The 25,090-nt window shown below is 37.9% G+C and overlaps 1 protein-coding gene across 1 annotated transcript; it reads right to left on the reverse strand.

The window, feature by feature from the left end:
* Positions 1-994: 994 nt before the first annotated feature.
* Positions 995-24,450, reverse strand: LOC143851245 (WD-40 repeat-containing protein MSI4-like). The gene is made up of 15 exons (XM_077360596.1): positions 24,231-24,450; positions 23,953-24,016; positions 22,367-22,453; positions 21,410-21,472; positions 20,984-21,049; positions 20,717-20,791; positions 20,329-20,404; positions 18,380-18,614; positions 17,934-18,015; positions 15,156-15,229; positions 14,806-14,917; positions 14,586-14,660; positions 11,843-11,922; positions 7,628-7,727; positions 995-1,361 (listed from the first exon to the last, which is right to left on the reverse strand). Exons 1-15 carry the CDS (start codon positions 24,356-24,358, stop codon positions 1,251-1,253), a joined length of 1,428 nt encoding a protein of 475 aa, XP_077216711.1. The 5' UTR covers positions 24,359-24,450; the 3' UTR covers positions 995-1,250.
* Positions 24,451-25,090: the final 640 nt, after the last annotated feature.

Genomic DNA, 25,090 nt, shown 5'->3' on the forward strand with positions numbered 1-25,090 from the left:
TTGAACGTACAGGATTGACCCGTTCTAATCGTTGTTGTTTTTGCATATTCCACATTCACGAAATCAGAACAAACTAGAACATCGCTTAAAAACATAGAAGGGAAATTACACGAGGAAACCCTTGTAGGATGGCCCTTAAGACGCACATTATAGGGGTGCAACTTGGGTTGGGCACTTGGGCTCAACCCGATTTTGGCTCGGGTTGGGTTGGGAAAAGCCAAACCGATTTAATTTCGGATCAGGTTTGGGTTGATGCCTTGGCAACCCAACTCGACTCAACCCTTATGCGACCCGATTTCGGGTTAGATGGGTTTGATTAGAGTTGAGAGATTTAGAGGCGGGTTGGGTCGGATTAGGGTTGAAGGAATGCTATCTCGAATTGGGCAAGGGTTCGCCTCAACCCGAACCAAATCACACTAGGCATTTGGAATTGGAATTGGAAGTTCAAAATAAGTTGATGCTCTCTCTTTTTGAAAAAAAGAGGAATCCTAAACTGAAGGGAGCCTCCATTGGATCCACGTCAGCAATATACATTTATAATTGCAATGAATAATGTAAGTGCACTTGCAAAAAGCAGCAACTTGGATCCAAGAGATGCCCTTCAATATAGCATTCCTTTTAAAAAATTATTCAGGTAAAAAAAAGGATGAGATAGAATCTTCTGTCTGCTTTCGTAAGTTTTCTTCCCCTTCCTTCTTCTGTTCATCTCCTAAAACATACCACAAAACACTTCGCAATAAGAAATGTATACAATCTAAGCACATGTGAAAAAAATTAAAAATGGTGACATGCCACATTTCGTGAGAAAAAACCCTATCAGGGGCCGAGGATGAGAGTCTGTGGATCATGTCCCTGAGGACCCTGACTAGGAGGTAGAGAGCTTGTATAAATACTAATGAAATATAAAGCCTCCCTGTAAACCCATCTTTCATCAATTCCACTTGGCAAATTTACTTGAATGCTTTCCCACACTGAAAACTGATACCTAAAATCATGAATGCAACCGTAGGTACCACCCTAATTTTAAAAACAACGATAATCCCACACAAGTATGAAAATACATAAAGTTAAGTTTGTAAACCCATAACCTAGCACTACTCAATCTGGGAACAGGATCCAGCCTAACAGATACATGTTAACATCCAAGCATCAATCTACTCTACAAGGAAATATAACCATCCAATCCGTATTCATATACGGAGTGTGTAAGATGGATTCAATGTCCGGATCAAGAGCAGTTTACTGCCATGTCATGCAGCTGTAGGTTTTGGTTTGCAAGTGAGAATGTGTGATTTGAACTTCTCAAGCTCCGCTAGAACCTCCTCCTCTGGCCTGTATATCAAGTCACTCATCCGCCATATCTACATCAAACACGAGCAGAGTCAAAAAAATAAAAATAAAAAACTATCCGGGTTGAGAAAATCACTAAGAAGCCTGCGACAGAGATTATCACATAAAGTCAAAACGTGGTATATTAAAAATAAAAGATTATGCAAAAGGAGTCTGATACAAAGGGTAACTTTTTTGTTGATAGTGCAAGAATGTGTCAAGTATCCAAGACAACTTCGAAAATTGGTAGGTCTATGGCACCTGTCTTTTCCAAGGTCTGACGGTGGGATAAACAATAAGACACATGATCAGTTTTTGTATATATTGTTTTATAGGGCATAAATTCTGAGAACATATACAGGAGCATGTCATAAGTTAAGGGGCGGGTGTGGTTCTATGCCCAAGCAGAAGCAAGCCAAGTGTGGCAAATGGCAACCCAATCAATTACAAACAAGTCTTCTAGGTTGACAGTCAATATACCTGATGGAGCTACGGTTACATTCTCAATGCAAGATAAGGGAAGATTGATCTGTGTTAACGTCTCCTTCGCATTATGAAACACTCGGCTGACAGGAGGTTTTGTTAGTTAGAAAAGGTACAGATCATGATACGAAGCTGGCCCACCAAGAGTGAATCCATTGTAGTTGTCAGAAATGCTTTTTTAGCTACTGAAGCTGCCGGATTTTCTCAAAAGATAGCTAAGCCTTACTAAAAAAATACAAATAAAAGCCTACCAATTATTCTCCATCTTCTATCTAAAGAAAAAAAATAAAAGCACGAGAAGGAGCAGCCGCCCCTCCCCGGCGTCTTCCTCCTCCCCTCTCACGCATGATGAGTTCTCTCTCTATTTCTTTCTATTTCCCCCTATATTTCTCGTTTCTTCTTCTCCCTAGTTTTCTTCTTCTTTCTTCTTTCTCTCAACCTCTCTAACTCTCCAGTTCTCTCTCTCTCTCTCTCTCTCTCTCTCTCTCTCTCTCTCTCTCATTTCCCCATCACTTTTCCTCTTCTACCTTATCTTATTTTCTCCTACTCTCTTCTACTTTTCTTTTACCTCTGCTAATCTTTTTCTCCTCCACACAATTGTGCCTAAGAGCTTCTCACCCACACTCTTGGGCCCTCATTTGCACGGATTCGAGGTGTAAGGACTGCTATAATTCTCGGTGAGAAAAAATCCCTTCAGTGAGATGGGCTTCCAAGCTGGAGACTGGGTATGCAACGACTATAAGTACCATAACTTCAGATGGCGGAAAAAATGTCGGATTTGTAAGGCTGGGAAAGAAACAGGTAAATCCTGGCGTCCTAGAGAGGTGCAGGAGGAATATTCAGGGAGCTGTTGGAAAAGATTCTGGAAATATTTTCTCCAACTCTATTGACGGGATTCCAACCTGGACTATCTCTAGTAAAGAGGTGGTGGATCGATGTACCCTTCTAAAATTCTGCTTGGTTGGAAGGCCAAAATGGGATATTTGGAGCCTATCGGACATTTGGGATCGAGCTCGATCTTCTTGGAACATCCCATCGCTTCCAAGGCCCGGAAAATTCGGTCACAACATGATTTTATTCATGTTCACCAGTCAAGCTATGACTGCCAAAGTTTTAAGGATAGGAGTTGCTTGTGGGTCTTTCCTCTCCTCTCTCTATGTGGAGCCCGATTATCAAGCCTGAGAGAAAGCCAGTCTGGATTAACTTCTCTGGAATCCCGCTGCATGCTTGGGCGACGTCCACGGTGGAGGCTTTGGGCCGTCTCTTTGGAACAGTTTTAAGAGTCAATTTGAAGGGATGACGATTGCCTCAGCCGTGGTCCTTCTCTCGGGCATGGCTGAAATCAAGCCTTTTGCCCATATTCGAATTCAGGACATCATTTGTCGTATTGATATTGAATCTCGGGTTCTCAAGCCCACTCATTTGGAATTACCGTTGAGTGCTCCCCCACCCCTCTCGGATCCTCTGGAATTGCCACCCTTGGTTAAACCTCTAGAACCTTTGATTTCAGATGATCGGAATGTTCCTGGGGCGGATAAATCAACGACAGAGGATGGTAGTGAGGGCGAGAGCGGGTTGAACCGGGGGTTGATTCCAACTTAGTTGAGCCAACTCGAAGCCACTCGGTTGGGTGACTCTTGCGGTCCTCCCTCGAATTTCAAATTTCAAAATGATTTGTCAAACCGTTGTGGATCTGCCATATCCAAGGGTCACATCACGAAAGGTACTTCTAATTGCCAGCAAAAAGATTGTCAAGTCACAAATAGGCCACGGAAGCCAAACCGAAAAGCCTACAAAGTGTTGGGGGATTTTCTGCGCAATCTTTTGAGCTACGTCTCCCTTCAATCCCCTAGGTCTGGCATGCCCCGATTGCGTCAAATTTTGCTATATTTATTGCGTTGGATAGGCAATAGTTGGTTTCTCAAAAAAGATGTTCGAGGTTAGGTAATTATTACCTCAACTCTCGTCCCAATAGTCCTTTCACCACTGTAAATTGATGGTGGTTGCTTCAGTCTTTACGCCTGGAGTTACGGTTTTTAATGTGTCTCTTGGTTGGTACGTCTTCTTCTATTTATAATAGTTTTGGCTATGACGTTCTTGAGTCTGGTCGGTTTCTGCGTGGTAAAAATGGACTATGTTGCCTCGGAAACCCGAATAGCATGGCGAAGAAGATCGGAATCGGTTGATTGTTCGGAGTGGATTCATACTTTAGGGATGGTTCATGATTTAAGGTATGACAGGTCCAGAGCTTCGGCTGAAATTCCTAACCCCGCTGAGCTTGCTAAGCGAGAAATGAAGAGTGATTGGGACCAGTTGAAAGAGGATGCCCAGCGGAACGTTGAGGAATTGTTTGCTTTAACAGGTTCGCGAAACATTGAGAAAATTTGTGTGCCGGTTTACAAGCTTTAGTTCTTTAAGGACAAGTTGCACTACCAAGACCTCATGCGCCGTTGGAATGAGAGGCAGATCGGTCACTCTGCCTCAGTAAGTTGGAAGAATTAATAGCTACTTTAGAGGATCCTATGGAAGAAGTCCCTACTCCAGGTTTCGAGATTGTGTTCTTCCCTAAGGAAAAACGGCTGAAGCTTAGCGTGGAATTCCTTCTTGGGAGGGTAGGGAAGTGTGCTTTGGTCTGTCTGGCCGGTTCTGAGAAGAAGTTTCTCTTTGGCAAACCTTAGTTTTGTTTTTGGAAAAATACGGTTGTTTTGGATTGTGGAAAGTGGTGGAATGGTGGTATACATAAGTAGTGTTTTAGGTTTGATTATAAATTCAAAAGTGGTTTTGTGGATATTCAGGAGTTTTAGAAGGAAGATTGGGCCCATATAAATTTAATTTTAGATGTGCTGGTAGAAAGATATAGCTCCTCCTAAGCTTGAGAGACCACGGTCTTTCGCTTTTGAAGGCATGGTTGTCTGAAAATTTCAGGGGGGCTAGAAGATTATCTGGGTGCTCTTGAGTTGTAATTGTGCTGGTAAAACAATGAGTATGTTTTGGTAATGAAGTGTCTAGGTCTTAGGGCCTATTGGTTGTTCTTGGTATTTTAGGGTATGCCCTGAAATGCCTCGTCCGATACTATGTAATGACAATTGGGACTCCTGGTCCCTGATGTATATTTCATGGTATCAATGAATACAAGTCAACTTTCAAAAAAAAAAAAAAATACAAATAAAGGAGGATCTAAGATGGTCAAAGGAAAAGGATATAGAAATCATAGTTGCCAGAGTGTGAAACGAGTGCAAAAAGTGAAGGCGAGAGGCGAGGGGTTTAGAAAAGAGAAAATTCAGGAAATGAAAAAGAACAAAAGCTAAAGAAAGTAAAGAGAATGTGTGAGAGGTATCATTGAAAGTCAACATGAAGCATGCAATAAGCCTCACTAGAAGCGAAGAAGTACATAGAAAGAGTAGGATGAAATTGAGGCACGGCATATTATCACATGGGGCTGTCTGGCTGTCTGGCAAATAATGTGTCACATGGTGCCATTGAGGCATGGCATATTAACCTCACAATAAGTTTTTTTACTAACAAAAAAAGCTAAGGGTAAACGAAACCACACAAAGTACAACATATTATCTCTAGATACATGACAAAATCCCGACATGACACACATATTAGGCAATAAACAGTTTATAGATACTTCCATTGTGCAACCCCCCACCCAAAATAACAATAATACATAATTAAACAAAAAATAAATAAAAACATAAAAATTTGTATTTTAACTAAAAGATATAAGACTTTTGATGGAATTCCTTGCCGACATTTAAAATAGCATATGCCCAAATTTAAAGGGATTTGCTAGCGTCCATCGCAGAAGGCATTTTGCAGATGAGCTGTTGCATGTGAGAGCAGCCACAGTGGTTCACTTTTCACAGATTTTGTCGTCATTCATGAGGTGGCTGGTCTCACATGCAACAGGGCCATCCACGAAATGCCTTCTGCGATGGACGCTAGCAAATCCCAATTTAAAATAGCATCTCATGTTTTATTGTAATAATATTGAGGGTCAGGCATGTGGTAGTGTGCATTACAAGATGAGAATGTCGAGATGCCATGATGGACAATGGCTCAAACACATGAACACAATTTCAGCAAAAATAATATGCCAAATGGCAACGCTATAGCATGAAGCATGTAAAATTGAAAATGGTTCATTCACAAAAAACAAAAAATGATGAACTGGGTGCAAAGCAACACGACACATGCCATCATTTGGGTGTTATGAATTGAGAGTAGTTTTAAAACTATATCCTCGACCAGAAGCAGGCATCAAATCAAATGATTTACTTGGCAACACATCAATGCATAACATGGATGCAATTAAGGCTTGAAATTTCGTATGTGTGACCTTGAAAATATTTCTAATTACGTATGATAATGCAAAGCCATCAGAAACACGGCGTCACAATAGTGATATACATGACATGGCATCATCTTGGTGTGAAGTGCATCGTGGGAACCATATTGCCTATATATACAGCATAAAGTGTAGCATCGGTCAAGCATGTCAATTTAAAAATCAAGAACTGAGAATATGGTATTACCACATGGGTAATGCTCAATATATAGAACCATGAATACCGTCCCAAATGGCAGCACCATTTGAGAGATAATGTGCAATATGTATCAGGCCAAAAGCTCTTTAAGAATGAAAGATGAAAACAAAATGATGAAGTAGGGTAATGAGTGGCATCTAGCAACATGAATATTGTCCCATATGGTAGCACCATTTGGGAGATAATGTGCAACATAGCAAATTATCTCATTTTCGCATGATATGTATCAGGCCAAGAGCGCTTTTAAGAATGAAATATGAAAACAAAATCATAAAGTAGGGCAATGAGTGGCAAGCATTATCTCATTTTTAATGCAATGTCACACTTCTATGTATCTCCCACTTTTTCACATTAGAATTCTAAAATATGCCACGATATTCAAAAATAATTTCCTGCACGCAAATTTTATCAAAAAATAAATTCAAACCATAAGAAACAAAAAAAGCCAAACCATCAAGGCATTTCATAAAATAAGTCTAGAGAAATTCGTCGGAGAAAATTTTAAATTAACCTTGCAAGAATTTTTTTTAATTTTTGAAGAAATACCTAGCAGTAATTTCACTTAAAAAAGGTCGCCAGGTTACTTTGAAATTTTATAAAGAGAGAAAAGTCACTTGTTGAGAATAACAGACATTGAATTTTCACAGTACTTCTGGCAGGATTTATATTGCAATGGTTAGGATCTTGACATTTTTAGTAGGGAAATCATGAAGTGAAGACGATTCTATCATACTAGAGGACCGACATCCATAACATATGACTTAAGTATGAGATGTTATGCATGATGACTGTTGGTATTTTCTTCTATCTTTTCCTGATCAATGGAAAGCAAATTATATCAGAAGAGAAAATTATGAAGTAAATGCACCAATGGCGTAAGAAAATTGTGTACTAGTAATTTGGCACGAAGGTCCAGTTTCTATGGGAAGTGCAAGTCGTAAAAAAAAGGGAAAGCCTGTTTGCTATTAAAATTCCTTTGCCGCAATGCAAGAAATATGACCCAAAGTGTAAGAAGAGAAGAACAATATCAATGTTTTTCAGCTTCAATCCATTTAACCTCATCAAGTAACATTGTGCATGAAATCATATACAAGCATGCAGTAGGAAATAAAGAAATGATCACTGGATTTTGAAGAGAGGAGATAAAAGTACTCGTCCATGCATGCCCATCTAAATAATGTACAGATAACCAAGGAGCAACTTGCAGACACAATTAAAGATCTAGAATTCATTTGGCAACCAATAAATAAAAAAATGTTTACCTGTAATGTCCCACCTCCACCAGTACTCTCACAATCATCGGATACACTAACAATAGTCCATGGATCTGACGTGTTCCAATGAAAATCAACAACTTTATCTCTACACGCGCACACAAATAAATGAATTCTTACCAGATTAATCATAAAATCAGGAAATGAGTACTAATAGGTGAATTGAACGTTCACTTTAAAAAAAATTGCCAATTGAACAAGCACCAAAGAATTATGAAATATACAAAATTTCACTCTCAACCATCTGCTGAATGCACCATAGTAGACACATTCTATTAAACTAAGCTCGAACTTAAAGACAAGTACCGACTATATGGGTAATTTTCTCATGTTATAGATTTTTTCCAACAACTTTAAAATTAAATAAAAAGTTATTATAAAAAAAAAAGAAACTAGAAATGTCAAAAAAATAAAAAATAAACAGAGATCGAGAAAACCTGGTAAAAAGAAAGGAATTGTATGAGGCTTAGTTATTGGAAAATTTTGTTTTGGTGGGTGTTTCATTTTGCTCAATGGAGCAAAATGTTTCAGTGTTTTAATACAGGATAGTGACGAGTAGTCCACAAACAAGGAAGCCGGATTCTTCCCTGGAAGACTTCAATTCCCGCTTTCGATTCTCGCTCTGGCAACCTTGAGTAGGATTCTTCCCTAGGAGCCTTCGATTCCCGTTTCGATTCCTGCTTTCGATTCCCACTCTGGCAACCTTGCCACAAAGTAACCGACGTATAGTGATGGGAGTGAAAATGCTAGTATTGGACTTTTGGCGGGCGTGGGTGGGTGTGGTGATGGGGGAAGGGGGAAGGGGGATGTCGGGGTGTGTTGAGCAACGATGGAGGAATTGCCAATGGGGGCAATGAGTCATGAAGGTATGGGGGATGTCATAGAGCGCAGATGCGCATGCATATAGGATGGGTTCAACTTTATATGGATCAACACTGCTAGCACATGACGCCCATGTCATGCACCCACATTTGGTGGTAATACTCATGCACGTTGAGCAGTATGTCTTATATAAGTATGTCTGGGCATATCAACAGTTGAACTTGATTAGCATGTCAGCGCATGAGTACTACTTCATCGAGGACCAAATTTGTAAGCAGGTGCATCACGACCATCATGCTAGAGATTGGAATGATAGATTTGAGCTGGCCCGTGTTGTGGTATTGTGTATTGTGTATTGACCTACAGTTGGTGTCCTTGGGGGAATGAGTGTCCATTGTCTCTTTATGTTGTACTCTGTCATTATATTTAACACCAGCAAATTGTACTTTTTATGGGATAAATGTAGTTTCTTAAAAGCTGTTTTCCTACACTTACATAATTGTACACATTTTAAGTATAGAAATACTTAATATTCCAGGCATGTGAAATAGTATATATAAATATGTATGTCTAAGTTGTCAATTTCGTTTCGTTTCGTTTCGGCCACTCGTTTGAAAAGCAAAACGAAACGACAGAAATTTCGTTTCACTCCGTATTTCGTCTGGTTTCGAGAATTTTAGAAGAAATTTAGGATTTCGTCCGAAATTGTCTTTTTTCTTTGTTCTACTCTCCTTGTCTCTTCTTGGTTCTCTTCCCTTCTCCTTTTCTCTTCTTAGCTTTAGATTCCAAAGTAATTCTCCATAACTCTAATTTAGCATTTACTCCTGCTTTGGTTTCGTCGATTAATACTATGTCATCTGCAAATAACATACACAACGGCACTTCATCCTGGATACCCTCCGTAAGCTCATCCATAACTAGCGTAAAAATATAAGGGCTTAGAGTTGATCATTGGTGCAGTCTTATTGTAATTGAAAACTCACAAGACGTGCCATCCGTGGTTCTGACACTAGTTACTGCTCCATCGTACATATCCTTAACCACATCAACATATTTAGTAGGCACTTTTTTCCTTTCAAGGACCCACCACATAACACTCCTGGGAACACTATCATACGCTTTCTCCAAATCAATGAAGACCATATGAAGGTCTTTTTTTATTCTCTCATATTTTTAACAAATAAAAAAAAAACCATCGTCGTAGAGGAACGAAATCGGAACAGAATGACAGAAACATACCGTCTCGGTGACCAAAACGAAATGGCCACCAGAACGAAATTGACAACTTAGATGTATGCATGCATGTATGTGTGTGTGTCGATCGACCAGGTTACTTATTTGGTCCATCGACCATAAATACATGGGGGCCCACATTGTTTAGGTGATGCAAACCATTCGTTTGATGGGTGTGGGCAAAAAATCATCTATGTAGGATCATCCTAACCCTTGATTTGTGGAGGTACAAAAATGGACGGCTATGAAATCTGTTCATTTTGCATATCCACAAATTGAGGGTTTAGGATGATCCTATGGAGATGATTTTTGCCCACACCCTATCTATGTCAGGGCCCATCAAGTGAGTGGTTTGGATCACGCACACACTGTGGGACCCCACTATATTTCTAATCGAAGGACCAGATAAATTCTCTGGTCGTTCGACCAGATATATACAACGCCCCCAACACCCACCCACACAGACACACGCACAGGATTTGCTAGGGACCATCGCAGATGGTATTTCACAGAGAGAGCGGCCACATAGACTCGGATTTTGTCTCATTCATTTAATTCATCTAAGATGGCTGCTCTCATGCTACAGCCGCTCCATGAAATGCCTTCTGGGCTGGTCCCTAGAAAATCCATATATATATATATATATATATATATATATATAGAGAGAGAGAGAGAGAGTAAATGTGATGTATATGTCTACATATATGTGTGTACATAAGCATGCACCCATACATGCATGTACGTACATAAATGTTAGGTTTAAATTTTTCTTCATCTTTGGAGTGAAAACCTCAGTCACTAATATCACCAAGATCTTTAAAAATCTCACAAAAAAATCTCGATATTTTGATTAAATGATAAAAAAAAAAGTTGTTACAATAAAAAAAAATGTTATAATAGAAAAAAAAAAAACCGTGAATTTTTCGTTATAAAATTGCAACTTTAACTGTTTTCTTTTCTACCTTATAAAACCTATTTCTCATTTTAAAACCTACAAGCTAACCAAATTGACCATCAAACCCTCTCGCTTACACGAGAAATCCATCCCACGCTTTCCCCTCCAGTCCTCTCCCCTGCACTAGAAATCCCCGGCAAAAAAACTAAAACCCCTGACCACCCCTATGCAAGAAGAAGAAGAAGAGAAGGCATGTTTTTTGTCTAGAATTCTTTCAGATTTTTGTTTCTTGAAATGATTTGTTTGGCTTCAGCAATCTGTTTTTTTTCGGTCCATCTTGTTTGAGATTGTTTCTCAAGAAACCCGATAGGACAGCAATCTGTTGGTGAATTTTTTTTCAGTTTTTTGGCGTTTGATTGGTTTGAGCGAAGAAAAACCTCGATTTTGCTATCTTTTTTCGTTTTCTTTTGTGTTGCCTTGTGCTTGTTGTTTCTGATTTTTCTGTTCTTTGCATTTTTCTGTTCTACAAATATATGCATATATTGCTGAACTGCTGATTTTTCCTTTTATTTTCTCTTCTGTCTTTTCCAGTTTTCCTATTTTTCTTTTCTAGGTTAATTGCTTTGGTTTTCTTCGTTCACTATCGAAGAACGTGTACAGAAGGATCAATAAAGTAGTCGTTAGACGTTGTTGGAGTTTGTTTGGTTCTTTGATTGGTATGCAGGTATCAATGTAGTTCTATGATTTTTTATTTTTAAAAGAATTTTATTTTTACCGTTACTTTTTAGATAGTTTTTTTTGAGTGGTGTTATTTTCCCGATATAAACCCGAACAGATAAAAAATTAATTTATCCAGAGATTTTCCCTTGGTATGTAGTTCTACGATTTTTTTATTTTTTAAAAGAAATTTATTTTTACCGTTATGTTTCTGAAATAAACCCAAAGAACTAAATAATAATAATATATCCTGAGGTTTTCCATGGCTCAGAAATTCCAGAGAACGATATTTATGACAGATGAAAACACAAGCAAAAGAAACTTGTCAAAGATGTATAAACATTAGCAAACCACTATTGCCATGCCATCTTACATGAGGACTGTTTCAGCCCTCCAATGGAGTTTCTGTAAGGGACATCCTGGCATTCCCAAATAGAAAAACAATGGATGTCCTCTCCCACAGTACCAACTCTTTTTCAATTCTTAAAATAGATAAGTCAGAACCAATATATACAAGCAAGTAGGTTGCATCATACCGGTGCCCAGCATGTTGGAAAAACAAGCCTGGAGGAGAGTTTGGCATCCTTGTTCCAACACGATCTTTCTTTTTACCAACCTGTATTATAACAAGGAACAGAACTTATACATTTATCCACACTTGCATTTTTAGACTTTACGGATACAGATCAAATATATAAGTATTCATTGAGATGACATCTAATCTCACCTGACGAGATGGATCAAAAAACGGAAAGAAAATGCAGACCAAGCAACAGACCAAGCAACATAAAAGGATGAATTAGTTGATGCAACATTGGGTTATTTGGGATTTCTCTGGCTCTCCAGATTAATGTTTACTTCTAGTTACAGCAATAAAAAAGAAGACAAATAAAAGGTAGAAAAAACACAAAAAACAATAAAAAACAACTCAACTTCCTTTGTCCCAAACTAGTTGGGGTCGGCTAATGAATCCTTTAGAAACTTTTCATGAAGGTGAAAGAATCTACCCGGCTCAAATTGACTAAGTCTAATCCTGACACTAGTTGGGTTCATCTACATGGATCATTTTCTTCCATTCTCTCCTATCCAAGGTCATGTTCTCTGTTATGTTCCTAGCCGTCAAGTATTTCCTCACTGTTTCTACCCAAGCTGTTTTCAGTTTGCCCCTACCTTTTTACTCCATCAACTTGGCACGAGTCACTTCTTCTCACTGGAGCATCCAAAGGCCTACGTTGGATATGCCCAAACCATCTTAAGCGGTGCTCTGTCATCTTCTCCTCAATTGGTGCCACTCCCACCTTTTTACGGATGTCTTCATTTTTTAATTCTATCTAACTTTGTGTAGCCGCACATCCATCCCATAGCCAGAAAACTCTATAAAATTGAACTATTGCAGGAAAAGCAAGAGAGAGAGAGAGAGAGAGGGGAAAAGTAGCATCTTCGAATGCTTCACATCTGTCATATGTATTAATGTATATGTGTATCAGCTGTAAACTCCGGTGAGTCAACTGATCACTCGCTCATGGTCCAAGAAACAGAGCAATACATTATATTTCAGCCAGTTTTTTTTTTAGTTTACTCTTATTTTTAATGAATTTTAGCATATTTTGATCAACTAAAAACTATGATTTGATAATTTTAGCGTTATTTAATAGGACGTGTCTGTCGAAGTTGCCTGTAAGATTGTCTATCAATTTTTATTGCCTACTAAAAATAAGTGTACAAAAAACTCTTTCAGCAAAAGAAATGAAAAAGGGTAAAAGTTGAACACTAAACCAACAACATAGGTGCCACAAGACTAGGTACTAATGTTGGATAGGAACTAAGCATAACACAAATACATCACTTACTCTAACAAGGTTATACTGGATACTCGCATTGATTGCTCAACTCAACTCAACTCAGCAAAGCCTTTGTCCCAAGCTAGTTGGGGTCGGCTAAATGAATCCTTTAGAAAAAAAATTCATGAAGAAGGTAAAAGGGATCTACCCGGCTCTAATCCTGGTTCTAGTTGGGTTCTTCTACGTGGATCATTTTCTTCCATTCTATCATATCCAAGGTTATGTTCTCTGTTATGTTTCTAGCTATCAAGTCTTTCCTCACTGTTTCTACCCATGTTATTTTCGGTCTACCCCTACCTCTTTTTACTCCCTCAATTTGGCACGAGTCACCTCTTCTCACCGGAGCATCCAAAGGCCTACATTGGATATGTCCAAACCATCTTAAGCGGTGCTCTCTCATCTTCTCATCGATTGGAGTCACCCCCACCTTTTTACGAATGTCTTCATTTTTAATTCTATCTAACCTTGTGTGGCCGCACATCCATCTAAGCATTCGCATCTCCGCTACACTCATCTTATGCACATGCTGCTTTTGGTGGCCCAACATTCTGAGCCGTACAGTATGGCTGGCCTCACAGCTGTCTTATAAAACTTTCCCTTCAACTTGGTAGGGATTTTACGGTCGCAAAGAACTCCTGAGGCAAGCTTCCACTTCAACCAACCTGCTCTTATTCTATGGTTAACATCCTCTTCAATCTCTCCTTCCTTATGTAGAATTGAACGAAGATATCGAAATATATCCCTCTTAGGTACCTCCTGTCCACTCATATTTACTACGTCCTCGTCCCGCCTCCTTACATTACTAAAGTTGCATTCCATATATTTTGTCTTAGTCCTACTCAGTCGAAAACCTTTAGATTCCAAAGTAATTCTCCACAACTCTAATTTAGCATTTACTCATGCTTTAGTTTCGTCGATTAATGCTATATCATCTGCAAATCACATACACCACGGCACCTCGGCACCTCATCCTGGATACCCACCGTAAGCTCATCCATAACTAGCGTAAAAAGATAAGGGCTTAGAGCTGATCCTTGGTGCAGTCCTATTGTAATTGGAAACTCACTAGACGTGCCATCCGTGGTTCTAACACTAGTTATTGTTCCATCATACATATCCTTAATAACATCAACATATTTAGTAGGCACTTTTTTCCTTTCAAGGACCCACCACATAACACTTCTGGGAACCCTATCATACACGTTCTCCAAATCAATGAAAACAATGTGAAGGTCCTTTTTATTTTCTCTAAATCTCTCCATTAACCGCCTAATAAAGAAGATAGCTTCCATAGTCGATCGTCCGGGCATGAAACCAAATTGATTCTCTGACACCTTAGTCTCTTTTCTTAGTCTATACTCGCCTTGATTGAAATAAAAATAAAAATAATCACTGATGATGAGAATGTCATGGACTGGAAATTTACAGAACAGCTTACCTTCTCATAATCCCAAACATTTAAGAAGCCATCTTCTGCAGAACTACCAAAGACAGATGATTTGTCTGGAGACCACTGAAACATAAAACAATTGCTTAACAAAAAGCACTACAGAAAAATATTAAATAGCCATAAAAAGTTCCTTACATTGAAACAAAAGTGTAACAAAGAAATACAACATAACAGAGAGAGAACTAAGCCAAGAAAAATTGTCCAATACCTGCACACAAAGAACAGCAGCTTTGTGGCTTTCAAACTTATAAACAGGAGATCCAACACCATTAGATGTGAGATTTCGGCGGTCAAACATGCGAACAGAATTATCCGCTGACCTGAAGGGATAAGGTAACATAATAAATAAGCGTAAGAATTTTCTACCTATGAAATCCAAAATGCAACAGCAAGGTGCAATTGCAAAGACATAAAAATGTTGATGTCATACAACACCTTAAGAGGTCGCAGACCACAGTAAATTCAAATACATCTTAAAATTCATCATAATCGCATCTTCTATCAAGATTAGGCACATTCATTGCTAACCACTAAAAAAATTATAGTGAAAAAACATACCCAGTTAGAATAAGGTTTTCATCATGAGGGTTCCAGTCAACACAGTGAAGATCAGCATTGTGAGCTTTCTCAACCTGGCCACAGAGACAAACAACACTCAAGAACATATCCAAATCAAAATATGAAGCTTGTTCAAAAAAGCAAAAAATTAATATTTGGCATTGGGTAAATATATAAAATGCTGAAGAAAAAGGCAAAAAAATTAAGCAAAATAAAAATAAAAAATGATGCACATTCAACAAAATTTAATACGTATTTTACAACCATTCGAGTTAGTAATAATCTGGATTTAAACACGTGTTGAAGCAATAAAAAACTTTGAAATATTCTATTGATTAATTTTGAGAATTGAGAAACAAACAGCTCTTGCTTCATTTTTTTTTATCATGTGACTACTACTTTTAGTGGGTTTTTTAATTTCTCATTTATTTTTTAATCTAGACACCTAAATCTGAATTTTCAAGTATCAAAGCTCTAACCTAGAAGGCTCTTTGTGTAAATTCCATCCATGGTTGCTTCAGGAAACCAAGAGCGAGAGAATGTGGATCGCAAGTTCAACGTAAGGAATATATACAGGGTGTTCATAAGCAAGTTGATTTGCTATACGATATTCATACTTTGCAAAATGAGCAAACCAAAGACCAATGGGAAGATAATCCAATGAATCGATGATGCATCCCGAAGAAGATGAAAGCCAAGAGCTGACTTTATTCATGCAGAGCGAGAGAAGTTGTGGATCACAAGTTTAAAGTATGGAATAAATACAAGGTATTCATATGCAAGTTGATTTGCTAAAACATAAACAGACTTTGCAAAGTGAGGAAACCAAGACCCATGGGAAGATCATTTGAGGAATAGATGATGCATCCCAAGGAAAATGAAAGCAAGATCTAACTTCATTCATGAATGAGTTGACAAACAGTGATATGAGGAAGCACCACAATGCCTAGTCAATTGCACAATCAATATCTGAAAAAATGGAACTCGGTGGATTACGTATTTCAAATAACTATTGCAATGAGGAAGAGGAACCTCAAGAAATCCAGAGAGAGGGAGGAATCATAAATGCTTATACAACTTTAATCACCCACATTGGCCTTTGTCACCATCTGATGATGATTTCGTCGACCAATCCCTATTCAGTGTTGTATCTGCAAGGGGTTGAAGGGGGTTATGTCTACAACAAGGTATCCTGTCATTTACTCATATCTTTGCAGCAGTGGGCCTTGAACCATGTCCCCTTTCATCCACAAGGACCACAACTGGCGCACCAACCTCCATCACCCACTCATATGGTGGGTCATACTCACCATCCTCGCATATGATGACTGTCAAATTGAGGGGATCGATGTATTCCTATCGTTACTCACTAGCAGACATGTGCTTCATCATCAACCACATTTTGTACTAGACTTATAAATAGCTCCACTCTTCCGACTGGTATTCCTTCGCTGCTTGGCCTATTAATACAGCCTCTAGTTCATCATCAATTTCCTTAGGGTATAGGTATCTTGTGACCCCCCTTCCATAAACTCTATCTTGTTGTGGTTCATATGATGCTGCCACCTAATCTGGTGGGTACAACCAAACCCACTGGCCAGTCACGAGGAACATGGAAAACCCACCTTCATCACCAAACCAACCTGGTGGGATATGGAATTGGAATAGGCGAGTGCTCTCGGACTGCTTCAACCGGATATTTACAGGGTTGGTGCTTCAGGAGCATTGGGCTTTAGCTTGTTTACATTGGTTCATCTAGGAGGTGAATACTTGGATGGCCTAAAAAGATCGAAGTGGGCTATGGAGAGGTGGAAGAGAATGGTGATGATTGGCTGGGAAAGCACCACCATCAGGGTCTAGCTTGGGAGCCTTCATCGGGTAGCTCTAGATGGTGAAGAAGTTCAATTTTATGGAGTGGAATAAAAGAGTAATAATAGACGGAAAGATATTGGTCTTGAATTAAAGCTTTTGCAATGTAGGTAGAGAGGATCGGTGCATGAATGGAGAACCATAGTGGCTGGGGAATGAGACAGCATTAGGTCCAACTATTTCTCGTGAATTGAAGAATACAACCCAAAATTTACTCTAATTAGAATTGATGAAATTCAAGGTTTTGGTGTATGGTTTTTTTTTTTTTTTTTTTTTTTTTTTGGTGGGGGGGGGGGGTTGTTAAATTTCGGTTTCGATCACCATGGAAATAGAGGTTTTAGTTGAAAATTTCAGTGAAAATCCTGTAAAATTACAGAAATAAATGGAAACATGTGATAACGACAGAATTTAAAGATGGAACTTCGGGAATTGCTAGAATAAGCATAAATACACACTTAACACATCATATAAGCAAGGTATCATCCATAATGCTTTAAAAATACTGAACACCAATTGACATGCACCATCGTGCATGTATGATAATTTAGTACATGCCAAATTCTACATGTCATTCATATGTATTTATACATAATGTATGCGCCGCACGGTTTTTTTTCTTTTTTTTTTTGGTGTGTGCCGCGGGAGTGGGGGGGCAACTTCAATCGCTTCTAATTTAGTCACCCATTAAAGAACATCGAAATGTTGAGATTACAACTATAGAAGAAGGGAGGGACCAAGCAGTTACGCCATCAAACAATAGATTCCCATTTGAAGACTATTCTCAAAATAATAAGCAACGAACATGGGAAGCCAGATATACTTCCAAAAGTAAAATAGAGAAAGAATGAAAGAAACAAACAGAGAGTAATTTTTTTAAAGCAACAAGTTCATTGAAAGAAAGCATGTTACCTTGACGGTTGGAGTAACACCAACACGAGCATCCCAGAGAATAAGACAAGAATCATCACCTACGCTACAAAATACTTGTGCACTTCATGACATAAAAAAGAATATTGTTAGTAGCAAAACAACATATCAAAATATTCAAATAGTGGTGGATGAAAATTGCATATTTAAAAGAAAAAACAAAAAAGGCACGAGAAAACAAGGGTATGATTTTCTTCAAGCTCCTGATAAAAAAATGTTTTCATAGGAAGTGCGAAATGCATCGGAATATGAAATCAAACAAAAATATTGGCTCTCAGGAATGAGATAGCATCTATTACTGATTGTCAAAAAGAAAGGATCTGACGCACAATGCGTGAAACTATGACACCTTATTATGAAAAGGACAACCATATAATATGTTATCAAGAGATCCACAAAGATGTATTTGACTACGACATACTAATTACCTTGAAGGACAGAACTGCACATCTTCAACAGTATCCTCATGCCCTTGGTAGGTACCCCGTGGTCCGATTGTAGGACCTTCTGCAATTTTATCAGTACCACTACCCTTGGGGGATTGTTTAATGATTGAGCCCCCAGATGGTGTCCCAGGAGTTTTTGCTGATGAAGGCGAGGGCTCTGCTGCTGCAGCCGAGATATGATCATGTATACTCCATAACACGACTAATTTGTCCTTTCCTGTTGTAAGATTTATCACATTTACAAGGATGCATAAAGAAAAATCAAACCCGAACACTAACTTCTGGAGAACTAAAAAGGATGTTTTTTTACAATTTTTTGACATCCAAGCAAAATCATAAAGTTCCACAATGAAGTAACACAGATCATTATCCCCAGGATATAACAGACATTTATATGCTAAACAACAGAAACAAGCAAGTAGTTCATTCTCTAAATCCATCTGGAACAACAAAAGAAGAAAAGGAACAAATCCTGGTGAAGCCCAATCAGGTCAAGTTACAGAAAAAGGTAACCATTGCCATTTAACCATAACATATTGGGAGGTTTCCCTTAATCAGAATTCTGCTTTTCAAATTAGAGCAAGTTGGATTAGGAGGACCAATTTCACAGTTCATTATCAACAGGTTATAACAAACATTTATATGCTAAACAACAGAAACAAGATACTAGTTTTTTTTTTTTTTTGAAGGATAAACAAGATAGTAGTTCATTCCCTAAATCCATGTGGAACAACAATAGAAGCAAGGGAACAAATCCTGGTGAAGCCCAACTAGGTCAAGTTAAAGAAGAAGCAGGTCAAGTTAAAGAAAAAGGTAACCATTACCATTAACCATAACATATTGGGAGGTTTCCCTTAACCAGAATTCCGCTGTTCAAATTAGAAGAAGTTGAATTATGAAGACAAAATCAGATATTAGTTCCATGCCTAAGAGCCTAATAATTTCTATAACAACAAAGAAATTTTTTTATTCATTGACACCCCATTAAAATCATACACGGCATAATAATGCAACGCATTTAGTTGTTGACAGGCCTAGCAAACTATCCATGGTTTTAAATTTCAGCCGAAATCCGAAATTTCAGCCGAAATATTTTGGTTTTGGTTTGGACCGAAACCGAAATTACATTGAATCGGATTTTTACATGATTTCCCCGAAATTTCGCCGAAATCCGAAATTTCGTTTTTCACCCTAATTTACAAAATTTCTACCGAAATGTAAAAGATTTCCACCGAAATTGCCGAAATTTCCACTGAAATTTCTACTTTTCGGTGGAAATTTTAACGAAACCGAAAATTTTGTCAAATTTTTACATGATTTCGGCCGAAATTTCCACCGAAACTGAAATATTTCGGTTTCCGTTGTGGCCGAAACCGACACCGAAACCCACATTTAAAACCTTGAAACTATCCTCATTCCAAGCTTGTAATTAACACCTCAAATTCCATGAGAAACAATGGAACAGAACAAATCCCAGTGAAATTCATTCAGTAAACAAACAGAAAAAAAATGAATCATTGCCTGGTTAAGTATAACAATGTTAAGGAAACCATTTCCATTAGCCCTAGTGCTAGCACTGTTGTTTAACTTGGAAGAAATTTTATCACCTATCAACTCTATTAAAGAAACATAAAATTCCATCTAAATTGGGAATATTTCACAAAAAATATTTACGTAAGGTCCCCTATGCGGATGGTCAATTTTTAACCTCTGGAATGTTTGTACCAAATTACAATTTACATGAAAAATTCTTTAAAAAAATTTGTAAGCCTTGCAATGTAACCCGAGACTTATTTTTATGAAATACCCCCAGCTCAGGATAATTACATTACAACTTACACCTATAAAAGATTGCAAAAGTCTGATATACAACACAAAGACAATACAAGTGCATGGAAAAGTAAACTATTCAAAGAACAAAACTTTTGAACCTCCAGACAGCACAAAGGGTTCAGTAGGGCACATGGCGAGTGCAAATTCTGCATTGTCTTGGTGTCCAGTCAATATCTGCAAGATAATAACTTCCAAAATCAACTGAAGTGTGACTTTAGAGAAAGGAATGAATACTAGCTTTAACGAAGAGTATGTTATCAAATAGATAAATTACAATGCTTTTTCAAAAAGCTAAAACTGCTAACTTTAAGTTACTACAACCTTCCCCTTCTTCAGCATGATGTAAAAAACATTTTAGAAGGAAAGTGCTTAAGCCAAATGGTCGGCTCTAATCTACCATTTATAATATAGAATTACACATGAAAGTGAGAAAAACTACAAAGTTCAATAATCAGCTAAGGGTTGAGTTCATTAGCATGAACAGACCAAATCTGGACGAGAATCCGCAGCTCCAAGGACAGCATGGCGATTTGGTTGTGCCTCAACATCCCAAATGAGAACCTTATTCAAAATGACAAAAAATCCTTTAGTTAATACAATATGCTATTCAAAAAAAAAAAAAGGTAACCCACTGGTGACTTTGTTACGTTGTATCATTTAATCAACAAAAGATCAGAAGTTACAGAATAACAAAAGAACTTTGATGAACACTATGAAAATTAAACACTAACTACAGTATCTGAGAACACTTACATCAGGACTGTCAGTATGTGTAGCCACTATCTTACTGTTTTGGGGAAGTTCCCTGATTCTGTTGACCTACAAAATCATAGGGCATCAAATATGAAGTAAGTGAAGCAATTTCAGTTAAACTATTCCCACATCGTTCAACCTTATAAGCAGTATTCCTTCATCGGAAATTCAAGAAGACAAGGACCACCCCCATCATTAAAAGAACAAAAAAAAAGAACAAAAAAAAAGTCAATGAGATGCAAAAATGGTTCCAATGAGCCAAAATGGATAGATAACAGAAGCAAATATATAGGGCTTGTACAAAGAAAAAGGTGCAGCCACTGTTCATTAATCCAGATTTACCCTTATTTCTGAACCGGTCAATGATTTTTCAAAATTTTGCCCCTAATTTTAAAGAAACTACAGTATAAAGACTACAGTTCCTACCTCCCCAGGATGTATAATGGTTTTGAACTTCCTCACAAATGGAGAACGTGCCTCTTCATTGAACTGCAAATCAAGAAACAATGGAAAAATGACTTGCAATAATCAAGAACTAAAACAATGTCACATTAGCATGATCTCGATAAAATTGAAAAAGTGATGAAGCAACATCGGCACGTGGCAACTACAACTGATCAAGCTCAAAAAAAAAAAAAAAAAAACCCCAAAGGACAAAATCTTCCAAGCATGGATGAATCAACCTCAAATCTTTCAGATATATTTCTAAACTTGTCCAAGTCTGTTAAGAATATAAAAAAGGCATCCAATTGAGAAATACAATCCAACTACCGAATACCAAATAATCAAAAAGAGATCTTGATGTGTGTGTGAGCCACGCATATACACATAAAAGCAATTTTGAGTTCAATGAATGTAACATGGCTTGAAAACAACACTTAGATTACATTTCCTTGGTGTCATAAATGCTGAGGGTGCATAAGAGAGAGAGAATAAATGCCGGTATCTATTTCCCGGCCCAAGAGGTGGTATTTTGTATCTGCCTGGTCGGATTGGAATTTTTATTAGAAGTTATTTTGAATTAAATTTTTATTTTTGATTTTCTCATTCCATTTGAAGAAGAATCGGAATAGGAATCAGAATACGATGTTGATTCCGAATTCTCACTCCAAATGTGAAGGTATCAAGTGTTGGTATCGAGGTGTATCAACTGGGCACCGAAATGATGCGTAGATCGTGTATCATCCAATAAAGGTCTTACAAGCAAAACAATGTATCACAAAAAACCACACTTAAACTAAACATCAAAAACTGTGTCAGTACATTTTTTTTTTTCAAGAACTCAGTATCACTAGCTCAGAAAATGCATCAACAACAAAACCACTTCACATATCATCTATAAATAAAAGAATTATCAAGAACATTATATCATAGAGATTTCACCTGTGATATGTGCTCTGCAGCGGCAACTCTAGGTTTTACAACTTCACAATTTGCTATGACCAGAGTATTTGGAACACTACCATCGGTCTGAAAAGATTTCAAAAAGAATGTCAATAAAGTAAATAAAATTAGCACAGAATAGGCACATGCTTTAGTTTTTCTTTTACAAAATTGAAATTACAAAAAGCACCCAATCTGACACCAAAATATATAAACGAAAATAAATGGTATCTGAGCTCAAGCTCAGAAATTCTATTTGAGGTAGAGTTTTAAAATAGTGTGGCTGCCTATGTTGTTTGGGTTATGTTAGATATTGATTCTATAGGACCTAACATACATAGGGTGTCCCTAAGAAATCATCTCCATAGGATCATCATAAGCGTTGATTTGTGGAGGTTTAAATGGACGTATACAAAATGGTCCATTTTGTGCCTCTATAGATCTAACGGTTAGGATGATCCTATGAAGATGGTTTGTTAGGAACAACCTATCTATGTGAGGTTCTATGGAATGAATGGGTTGGATGAGTCAAACAACATGGGAGATGCCCTATATAAAAACTCTACCTCAGATTTCCTATATGAACTTGAGCTCATATACCGCGCCCCCATAGAATAAATAACCTCCTTCAAAGAAAAAGAGATCAAGCATGATGATTTGCACCACTATGACATTTTTTATTTTTCATGGAAGCCTACTAAGGAAAAGTCTAACAAATTGTTTAACCACAACCACAAGCCGATCCCTTCTACAGCATTGAGAAAGCAATACGAGAAGAGTTCATGCCATAGTTGTCACAGTGGGAAGCGAGTGCAAGAAGTGATGCGGGAAGCAAGAGGTTTAGAAAAGAGAAAATGCAAGAAGCAAAAAACGAAAAGCTCTAAAGAAAGCAAAGAGAAAATGTGTGAGAAGCATCACTTAAGCATGTAATAAGCCTCATTGGAAGCGAACATAGAAAGAGTAGGATTGTAGTAGGTTAGGGAAAAAATGATATAGGCAAGAACTACAAGTAGAAAAGACGACTCTACGACTTAATAGAATTACAAGTTTTGAGAATTTACATTCTCACATGTTTTATTCACGGATATTTAGGGGCCGTTTGGATACATGGATTTTAGAATCCGGGATTTCTTCAAAATTGTAGCTAAGAGACAAGAGAAGAAGCGGACCAGCTGTCATTTTTTACTTCTTGCCCTTCTTTCCGTCAACAAGAGAGTAGCAGATCCTCCCATATTTCCAGGTTTTAGAAATAGAAATCTCAGGATGCAAGAGAGATTTTTAAAATCTGAATTTCTCGCTTAAAATCCAAGAAAAGCTGTCAGGACAGCATACATCAGCTTGATCATGAACCCTCTTTTACACTGTTTTCAAACTAAAAACCTGGCCTGGATTCTAAAATCCATGTATCCAAACGGCTCCTTAATGTTAAGAGTTTGTAAAATAGATCAACAAAATTGTTATTTGAAACGTAAAGATTAGTTTTCAAGTTTTAAATGCCCTCGTTTTTTAAATGCTCTCCTTCAACACTATTAGAAGAGAGAATAACGTCTATACTAAAAATAAATAAAAAAAGTAGTAGAACTGGCCTGTTCAGAAAGGTAAAGACGCTGGCGATTCTTGTAAGTTGCTTGCTCTAGCTGTGGACCCCATCTGTCTCAAGAACCATTAAAATGAGTCTCGGAACCCTAGAACATGATTTTAGTAATATAGAAAAGTAGATGGAACTAATAAAAAAAAATAGCAATAAATCTACTCCTATTTATGCTTGTTCATCATCATACTCTAGTTAAAGCATTTACTCAAATCAAACATAGCACAAACAAGAAAAAAAACAAAAAACAAGAGAGATAGAGAGAGAGATGACCGGCAAGAGAGTGATGGCCAGACGAGATTGTGATTTGCGAGCCAATCGTAGAGCACAGGAACCAGAGATTTCCACTGCGTATACCTATCGTCTACAGAAGGCTGACCTAATTTTCCTCTATCCTTCATCTCTTCTTCTTCTTTCTCTCTGCTTTTGATCTCGGACTGGAAATGAAAGGGCCTAAGAAAGAAACCCTATTTATGTTTGCTTATCTGGGAAAGATTGTGAGCAAAATGTTTAGACTTGAGATCACGTGAGTCACGTGAGGGGAGAGAGCGGGAAAAAGAGTGCGTCGGCGGGGCGGGGAGGCGGGGGGGGGGAGGGGGGAGGCTGGCTGAAAATTTCCTTAATCGTGTGGGACCAACCAATCAACCATCGTGTTTAGCATCTACCCCACGTTGATCAATCTGGACTGTCCATTCGGTGGATTCCTGACATTAGATTAAAAATTGACTTGGATTGCTTGGGATTAAAAGCTTACGATTTGGATGGTCCAAAAATAAATAGTAGATATTTAGAAAATAGGATTTGCTAGCGTCCATCGCAAATGGGATTTTGCGGATGGTCTGTTGCATGGGAGAACATGACCTTGGATATGATAGAATGGAAGAAAATGATCCATGTAGAAGAACACAACTAGAGCCATGATTAGACGCTGGTAGATTCTTTCTTAATGATGTATTTCTTCGTTCGTTTGGTTGCCGATTTTTTTTTGGTTCTTCGGACTTTTGTGGAATTTCCGCAGGAAACCCACGTTTGGTTGCTGGGCCCAAAATAATCCCAAGAACCAAAATAACCCCGCACGAAACCCTACGCTGGAAAAAAAATACTTCCAGAAACAAAAAATAAGCTTGCTGAAG

The sequence above is a fragment of the Tasmannia lanceolata genome, unplaced genomic scaffold (genome assembly GCF_043159265.1).
Source record: "Tasmannia lanceolata isolate RefF3 unplaced genomic scaffold, GAP_Taslan_0.1 ptg000003l, whole genome shotgun sequence".
In the NCBI taxonomy this organism is placed as follows: domain Eukaryota; kingdom Viridiplantae; phylum Streptophyta; class Magnoliopsida; order Canellales; family Winteraceae; genus Tasmannia; species Tasmannia lanceolata.